Here is a 9,042-nt window from a genome sequence, read left to right as displayed (position 1 = left end):
TATTTCTGGCTTTCTTCCATCCAAAAGTGTCTCTTCCAATTGCCGGCAAAGCTGAAGAGTGAAATGGAGAACTCTGGATGAAATTCTGAAATCCTTGGCAGCAACAGGGATGTTACCTGAGTAAGGATTGTAGCATCTTACCAGCCTAAGCACAATGACTGACTATAATGGAGCAGAACTAAGGAATCTTCATGAAGCGAAAAATAACACCCCGGAAGCTCAGTCAGAAACGAACTTACAATAACTGACATTTAGAATAATGTTCTAAATGTGCTTTATAATGTCATTAATCAGACAAATCCAACAACTCTGAAGCCCGTGCTCGGTGGGGTTTTATGGCCAATGCCAGTTTATGGTAACATTCATATTTGTGTCAAGAATTCCCTTTCCAAAACAGTAGGTTCAGAGACAAAGCTGCAGTAGCACTGTGGACGGATGGGAGGCTAACAAACTGAGAAGTGGATTTTTGGCTCCCAGACAGGGCTTGCAGCTGCTGAGCATATCTAACAAGTCAGCGGTTCTCAAACTGTGGGTCGGGACCCCAAAGTGGGTCATGACCCTGTTTTAATGGGGTCACCAAAACTGGTGTTAGACGGCCTGGGGCCCAAGCCAAACTGCCCAGGGCCAAGCCAAACTGCCCTCAGGCTTCGGCCCCCTTTCCCTGGGGTAACAGGGCTTGGGTGGGCTCAAGCTTCGGTCCCCCCTCCTGGGGACATGCAGTAATTTTGTTAGCAGAAGTGGGTCACGGTGCAATGAAGTTTGAGAAATCCTGCTCTGTGTGTGTGGGGGGGTGGGGGGGGCAATGCTGAAGAAAAGTAGCATTTAAACATATAGGCTGGATCCTTCTCTCAATGAAGCCAATGGCAGAACTTCTAGTAGGGTCAGATTCTCCTTTACACTAGTTGTAAATGAAAAGAATCAGGCCCATATTGTGAACTAAGGAAAGAAAATGAAGAACCTCTTTCTAAATACGCTCTGGGTATTTAGGCCTGCTCCAAAGCCCACTGAAGTCCAAAGTAGTCCTTTCACTGAGCTTTGGATCAGGCCTTAAACATTGAGGGGTTCCACTTTTTGTGTCTGTATCCACGTGAGACTCTTTGGAAGATGGTCGTTTATTTCAAGATCTTAGTGATTTCATCCAACAGGCCAGCAAAGGTATTTAGATAAGCTGGCATCATGCTGCACATAGTTCAAAGTAAACAAGAACCCAGTAACCTCCATTGCAATGCAGTGTGGTATCAATAGTAGGAAACCTCATGCCAGCAGCATCTCTGAAATATGCTAAAAAAATCTCAATTAGAAAATGTCAGTTTCTTGGCTGATGGGTTTTTTTTCCCTTTCTTGTGCCTCTATAATTTTATTGGGATGACTAAACTCTGAACTATGTTAGCAGTAAACAGAACTAATTTACCCCCTGCTTCTTTGAAACAGCTGCTGACAGCTGCACTATAATTCAATCATGGATCTTTGCAATGCAGCCTGCAAAATATATTCATATTTTTGTTTTCCCCTCTACTGTATTTATACTTTGGCAGCTGCAGCAGATTTTGACCATGTGCCCATGATGCCAATGTACAGAAACTAGTGGACATGGAAGCACTGTTGCAGAATAGCTGACACTCACCATGAAATATTACTCGCAACAAAATACCCTTTAGATTTAGTGGGAATAATCACACATACACAAAGTTGTTGGAATATCTTTTGTAAAGTCACAATGATTTATTCAACTAGTTTGTACAAAATGCTTCTAACAACTGCTCTATGAAAAGAACCAGAAATGTGTACATGTATTTTGCCAACTGTTAATAAATATTTTCTTAAATAAGGAAACAAATGTGTTTAGAAGAGATGAGAATCAATTTCCTGAATGCGTGATTGAAAAGGAATTCAGAGATGGAAATAAATAAATTTTTCCCACTTTTGTGACAATTATTTACATAAAAATGTACAAAACAATGGAATTGATGTCTAGCCTAGCAACAGAGATCCTGTAGTCATGTTTAAAAAACAAACAAACAAAAAACCACCACAGGATATATATAATATATGGATCCAGTACAGAGAGAGAGGGTAGTCAGGACTGAACTGTAATATACCAGTACTTTGGGGCAGTAGTGGCAAACTCAACCTTGACTACATTAAAAAATAATCAGCTCGGACCATCCAATCTTAACTTTATTGGTAGCACCTTAACTCCCTGTACAAGGGTCACAGACATCTAGAATATGTTGCATTGGTGGCTGATATACATACAACATTGAGTGGCATTTATGATTTGTAGGCCTTTATGCATCTCTCCTTTAAAACAATGGACACACTGAGGCAGTTGCAGCCCAACCATTTCTCTTTGACAGTTCATCTAAGGACTTCTCAGAAAAGGCTGAAAGAATATTTCAGCCACCATTTTGGAACGTGACGTAGTAAATATTGGGCCAGATTCTGATTTCAGTGAAATCTGGTGTAACAAGGGTTAGAGCCAAGTCAGACTCTTGATTCCCATTGTAGAGAAGTGTGATGCATTTGGTAATGCTGACTGGTGTTCAAGGGCCTGATCCAAGGCCCATGAGACTCCTCCTATTCCTTAACAGCCTAATCCTGCTGCTATTGGAAATCCAGTGGTAAAACTCAGATCTACTACAATGGAATTAGACGTGGGTCCAAAGAAACAAGCTCCAATTCATTTCGTATCGAGCTTTTTGGCTGGCTTGTTTTGTTTTTTGCTGTGTGTTTTTCCTTTTAAAAAGAGGAAAGCATCCGGTCTGGATTTCAACTGGGATTTAAAAATAAAAGAGCAGTTATTTATTCATGGAGCCAAGCAGTTTTCTTACTACAGATGAAACTGACAGTAAGATAGGAGTCACCCAGAAAATACAGACCCAGGGAACCAGGCTTACAAATGTCCTGGTTTCTTTTCCCTATTAAGGACTTGATCCTGCATAGTGCTGGGTGTTCATTCAGCACCATCCTTGGCTTTCATCTCCTCACCGGATCAAGCCTACAGACTTGCAAAATTCCAGGGCCTGATCTGCACCCATTGAAATCAATGGGTATTTTTCCTATGGGAGCAGGATTTTGAACGTCCTTTCATAACCATGTAAGTGTTTTGAGATGTCCAAGTTGGGTTACAAAACTGTTTTGGGGCTTTATTCGCTATTATTTAAATTTTGCTTTTAGCTGTTTTAGTCCATATTAAATGCAAATTCTTGTTGGTAGTTGAAATAGATATTATCCCTGACATAGAAAATCTATATCAAGATAATCTTGTTCTTTGGAGTTATTTTCTTCAATTCTTCCAATTCCAAAAGACATTTCTAGACTTACTTGTCCTTTTTAATTTGAGTCAATCCAGATACTTTTTGCTAGTGCAAAATTTAATACTGGAAGTGCATGTACTTAGTCTTTTTCTCCTGATTATGAAACTGGATAAAGCAAGGGTTGGAGGTAATTCTTTAACAAAATACATCTTTTTCCAGGCACATTTTATTGTGAACAAGTTATTACAGGAACCACAAATGTTTATTACTTTGTGCATAAACACACCAGATTCTCACCCTGGATGGATTTGTTTAAAAAAGATGTTCACAATCAGCACTGGTGAGTTAGCCATCTTCTGAAAGGCTCGTTTGCAGAAGTAAGAGCAATTATTTTGGACGGGCTTGATTTTAAATGGTTCCTCTGGCTTGTTTCACTTTGCACCGGTTTGCAGACTCATGTCTATAATAAGCTAAAACAAACTTGATTCAAATGCCACTTGGAATCCAGAATTTGTTCCATTATCTCCTGTTAATTGTGCACCTTCAGAAGCATGGTCCCTAGAAACTTTTTTTTTTTTTTTAAAGGCAGTCCAATGCAGGAGACTTAAATCTCTTTGCAAATCCATATAAAAACGCTCTTTACAGCCACTTCTTTTTCCCCCTTCCTGCAAACCTAATGGCAGCCACATGCCCGTACCACCATGTTCCTGTATTTTTTCAAGATAACATTGGAGCTGTCATCAAAATAGAGCACTGAGATGGCATTGAGTTGTGTAGGAGCACAGCATGGCTTCGGCACAGTCTCTGGGTTTATAAAGTGAACCTGGGGGAGGGGAAAGGAAACAATGTTAAGATTATTTTTCCCCCCCTCTTTTTGGGCAAACCTTCCAACTTGCATGTGTGCCTTTGGCATACTGACTTGTGTACACAAATACCTCATTGTATGCACACAAGGTGAAATTCACCGGCACACTTGGGCATGCCTAAATCGGGAAGATCTGCTGCCTCTTGGGTTTTTTTCCTTGGAAGGGTGGTGCTGATGAAATCTAGTCAGCTGACAAGCCTAGACACTGAAGTCCTTTCTATGTCCAGCGAATAGTCGAGCACTGGATACAGGAAGGACTTTAGTGCATGCTTCTTCCGTATTGCTGCAACCCTGTGCTGGAGAGGATAAACGGTAGTCATAAGGGAGTGGGGGCAAAAGAGCCTGTCACCAATAAATTTGGGAAAACTGATTAGCTCTGACCCCAAACTTGAATCAAGCTCAGCCTTTTGTAGTGTCTTGGAGATGAGTTTCAACTAGAACTGGATGGGGGGAAGGGGAAGTGATGGGGGACTCTGCACATTTTTAACTTGTCTGAATGTTCCCCTTGCAAAAAAACTTGGGCAAATTAAATTATAAAAATTATATTATTAAAAAAAAAAAAAAAGCAAAACTCTCAATTGCATTTCCAGCCAGTTAGACTCCTGGAGTCTTGTAGCTATGCAGCTAGGGAAGAGTGGTGAAGCTCTCATTTGTTGCAAACAGGTGGAAGTTATCTAGGGTTGTGATACTTGATGGCACTGTTTATTTGCCAGTTTAAATCGGGAAGAGTTAAGATCCTGCAGCTATTCCTCTTCATCTACTCTTGGGACCTGGTCCAAAGCCCACTGAAGACAATGGAAAAAGTCTCCCTTGGCTTCAATGGGCTTTAGAGCAGGTCCTTCATGCACTTTGTTGGGAATAGGCAAACACGCCCACTAACTGGACTATACTTGGGAGATCAAGGAATCCTCCACCCTACTCTACTCTCCATCCATATGGGAAAGAAAGCAGTAGTAGGGCTAATCTGTATTGTTACAGCTCTAGAGGCCCCTCCCTAATCCACTCCCTGCAGTTGTATGCAATGGATCTTCAGGGAATTTTGTGCAAGGGAGGCTGATCCCCTCCCCCCGACTTGGGGGGGCCCTCCATTCCTACTGTTCCCCTCCGGAGCAGTGGGACTGTGCCATTTGTGTTTACATCTAGGGCCCCTCTACACGCATGGAGCATGTTAATGCTTGCAACAAAGAGATTACTTCCAGGCCAACTGTTAATTCAGGCCATTCCGCTAGACCTGTTTAGCCAGATGCTGAAGGCATTATGAGCTAACACAGACCTTCCTTCTCTGGCTAGTTCTGAGGGTTTTGCTTGCACAAAATTATTTCAGTGAAGTATTGATCATCGTTAACAGCCTTCCTTATTCAACTTAAATTGCACCTACCAGTGTCTGTACAATAGCATGGTTTGTAGCATTCATGTAGGAGTTCAATGGGAAGGCACATTCTCCTTCACAGTAATATGCAGCATAGCCTTCTGGAGCAATTATCCAGTCCTGGATTAAATTGATGTTAAATCATGGAGAAAAGATGGATTTAATTTCATTGTACACTATTCAATCAATTCAAATACATGCAGGCAGTCAAAAAATCATGAAAAAGTCTCCTGTTAAACTAGCTGCTCTAATATGATCAATTCTTAACCTGTCTGCAGCACCTAGTTATCCTGAAGGATCCCACAGCACTTTACAAAGAGAATACTTTGTGTATAGGAGAAGGATAACTTCATCCACTATTGGAAGGCAGCTACCTCCAGTGTGAAAAGTAGGAGCTGTTTACCAGTGTCTAAAGGAATTATTCAGTAGAAAGTGAAGAACACTGTGTCCAGTTGAAACTACAGAAGGAGTTTATAGGGCCAGAAAGTAATGCTCTGAATTTAAAATTCGCCATAAAGCTGTGGGGATTATCAAATTTTCGGTCACTCTTAAACTAGCCTCCAATTTGCACATCCCCTTTTGTGCATGCAATCAGTTGTGCCAACACACAGGCAAACACCCCTTTTGTGTATGCAAAGGGCAGTGAATTAACGTGTGCATTCACACACCCATTCTTGTAAGCACAGACATTTACACACACAATCAGAGGCTAAAAATGCGTTCCATGAGTGAACGTTACTAGTAAATGACAAATGATTGAAAAGGCATCATGTCTCTCTTAAGCCTGAGCACAGAAACCTTACCTGCCAGCCAAGATCTCTGAAACTGACATAAAGTTCGTGTTTCTTGCAGGCTTGCCGCTGATCACTGCTGCTGTTTTCTGGGGGGGGGGGTTTGAAAAAAATTGAAACCATCAAGTGAGATTGTGTTGTCCAACTGGATGTTTCAGTACAATTTTCGGCTGAAAGCAAGGCCCATTAAGATTAATCCCTCAAAGTCTGAAGCTCCCCAGCACGGACACCTTTGGAGCATTGCGATGGGGAATGTGGTGTGGCTCCCGTTCTGGAGCCATGCACTGCTTTACAGCACTTGTCACTTTCTTTTAGCTGTTTCAGTTTCTTGTAATTTAATAGTAAAAAAATGGCTGGATTCAATAAATATAAAATGCTCATCTGGTTTTTACGCAAAGCCAAGAAAACCCTGGGAATTTTTTTTCAGGGCTAGTTTGCAAAACAAAATCTATTTTCATCATGCTTTTACTGTATGGCAAGAGAACGCAGTGAGAGACCCAGGAAGGCACTCACATACACAGTGATAAGCTTGGTATTCGAACCTACAGAGAATAAGAATAGTAAAGTGAGTCTAAAGAGTGGCACCCTCTTAACATCTCTGTATTTTCTTTGAGTACTGTCTGCTGCTGACCTGTTAGTCCTGCAAAAGCAATAGAATCATGGGAGAATGAGCTGGAATCTATTATCCGATGCATCACAAGTTCTGACTGTTGACCCATTGGGCAGGGATCCACAAGGGTACTTAGGTACCTCATCCCCAGACTTAGACATATAAGTCCCATTTTCAGGTGCCATTGCAATTCTCAAAACTCTTACTCATCTGCTGCCTAACGCTGTCGGGGCATAAGCTCACTCGCCACCTAAGCTTTTGCATTAAAAGTTCCCTAGGTGCCTATGTTTCTGCTCCTGAGCACGCATGCTACAGCTGCCAACCTGGGGTCCAGACACCTGTCTTCCCCTCAAGCCCCAGAGGGATTCACAAACCAGGGGCACATGGGCATTCTTCTACAACTAGCATTTGTGGCCCAGTGTGGTAGGTGTGCGCAGAGGCTGCCAAGATCTACATAAAACAGCCAGGGAAGGAGGGGACCTCCCTGTAGCCCAGTGGTTGAGCACTCACCTGGGAGGCGGGAGACCCCCTGGTTGATGTTCCCTCTTTGCCTGTTGGGAAAGGATTTAAACGGGGATCTGCCATCTCTTAGGTGAGTATCGTAACCACTGGGCTATAGAGTGAGATGGACTTTTCATCCATATTTGTTCCACTTTAATTGACTTTCTCTGGCCAAATTAATATTTAATCTCAAAATTTTGAAAATCTAAAATTCGGTTCAGGTCAATTGAAACATTGTTTCTATTAAGAACATAAGAACAGCTGTACTGGGTCAGATCAAAGGTCCGTCCAGCCCAGTATCCTGTCTACCGACAGTGGCCAATGCCAGGTGCCCCAGAGGGAGTAGACCTAACAGGTAACGCTCAAGTGATCTCACTCCTGCCATCCATCTCCACCCTCTGACAAACAAACAGAGGCTAGGGACACCACTCCTTACCCATCCTGGCTAATAGCCATTAATGGACTTAACCTCCATGAATTTATCCAGTTCTCTTTTAAATGCTCTTATAGTCCTAGCCTTCACAACCTCCTCAAGCAAGGAGTTCCACAAGTTGACTGTGCACTGTGTGAAGAAGAACTTCCTTTTATTTGTTTTAAACTTGCTGCCCATTAATTTCATTTGGTGGCCCCTAGTTCTTATATTATGGGAATAAGTAAATAAGAAAAAGTTATCTACTTTCTCTATCACTCATGATTTTATATACCTCTATCATATCCCCCCTTAGTCTCCTCTTTTCCATGCTGAAAAGTCCTAGCCTATTTAATCTCTCCTCATATGGGACCTGTTCCAAACCCCTAATCATTTTAGTTGCCCTTCTCTGAACCTTTTCTAATGCCAGTATATCTTTTTTGAGATGAGGAGACCACATCTGAACGCAGTATTCAAGATGTGGGCATACCATCGATTTATATAAGGGTAATAAGATAGTCTCCATCTTATTCTCTATCCCCTTTTTAATGATTCCTAACATCCTGTTTGCTTTTTTGACCACCTCTGCACACTGCGTGGACGTCTTTAGAGAACTATCTACAATGACTCCAAGATCTTTTTCCTGATCTGTTGTAGCTAAATTAGCCCCCATCATATTGTATTTTGACCATGGTTTGTTTGTTTTATTTTTACTATAACTAGCCTACTTCAAAAATAGTTTGAGTCAAGAAATTTGTGAAAACTGACCTTTTCCTACAAAAAAAATTTGGTTATGACCAATCAGCATTTTTCCAAGAAACATTTAGTTAAAAAAAAAAAAAAAACATTCTAGTCTTTAAGCCACTGACAGACGAACATTTGGATGATGCTGAATTTACAAGAGAAAAAGAGAGCCTATTGCTTGAGCACAATATTGTTTCATTCTAGTCTCTACAAAACAATACAGAATTATCCAGTACCCAGAAAAATTGACTTCGCAGCCTTCACCGTACCTGCAATGTTAGACACCCGAAAGGCTTCCTGGTTTTTTGGTGTTTTCGATCGATTCTGGCTCCTTTGTTTGCCTCCCGTGGAACGAATACTGCGGAGATGCACTTCTGTGGCTTTGAAGAATGCTACCGTGAAAGGCTGCTTATTTTGTGGGCCATGTCTTCCAATAAGACCAGCCAGTTTGGGATTGATGCTTTGACCTTAACAGAAATATCAACAACACAATTAG

At 41.5% G+C, this 9,042-nt stretch overlaps 1 protein-coding gene across 1 annotated transcript in view; it reads right to left on the bottom strand.

Annotated features, from left to right (window-relative positions):
* Positions 1-1,698: 1,698 nt before the first annotated feature.
* The window catches only part of BMP7 (bone morphogenetic protein 7), a 51,796-nt gene continuing 44,452 nt past the window's right edge, over positions 1,699-9,042 (bottom strand). Inside the window, exons 4-7 of the mRNA XM_054046226.1 lie at positions 8,816-9,013; positions 6,295-6,371; positions 5,501-5,611; positions 1,699-4,080 (exon numbers count right to left, since the gene is read on the bottom strand). Coding sequence (XP_053902201.1) covers positions 3,931-4,080; positions 5,501-5,611; positions 6,295-6,371; positions 8,816-9,013 — 536 coding nt within the window. The 3' untranslated portion in view covers positions 1,699-3,930. The remainder of the gene's footprint in view (positions 4,081-5,500; positions 5,612-6,294; positions 6,372-8,815; positions 9,014-9,042) is intronic.

This window comes from Malaclemys terrapin, chromosome 12, assembly GCF_027887155.1.
Source record: "Malaclemys terrapin pileata isolate rMalTer1 chromosome 12, rMalTer1.hap1, whole genome shotgun sequence".
Classification (NCBI taxonomy): Eukaryota; Metazoa; Chordata; order Testudines; family Emydidae; genus Malaclemys; species Malaclemys terrapin.
Note: the sequence above shows the minus strand (reverse complement) of the source record. Positions and strands in the feature narration are given on the sequence as shown.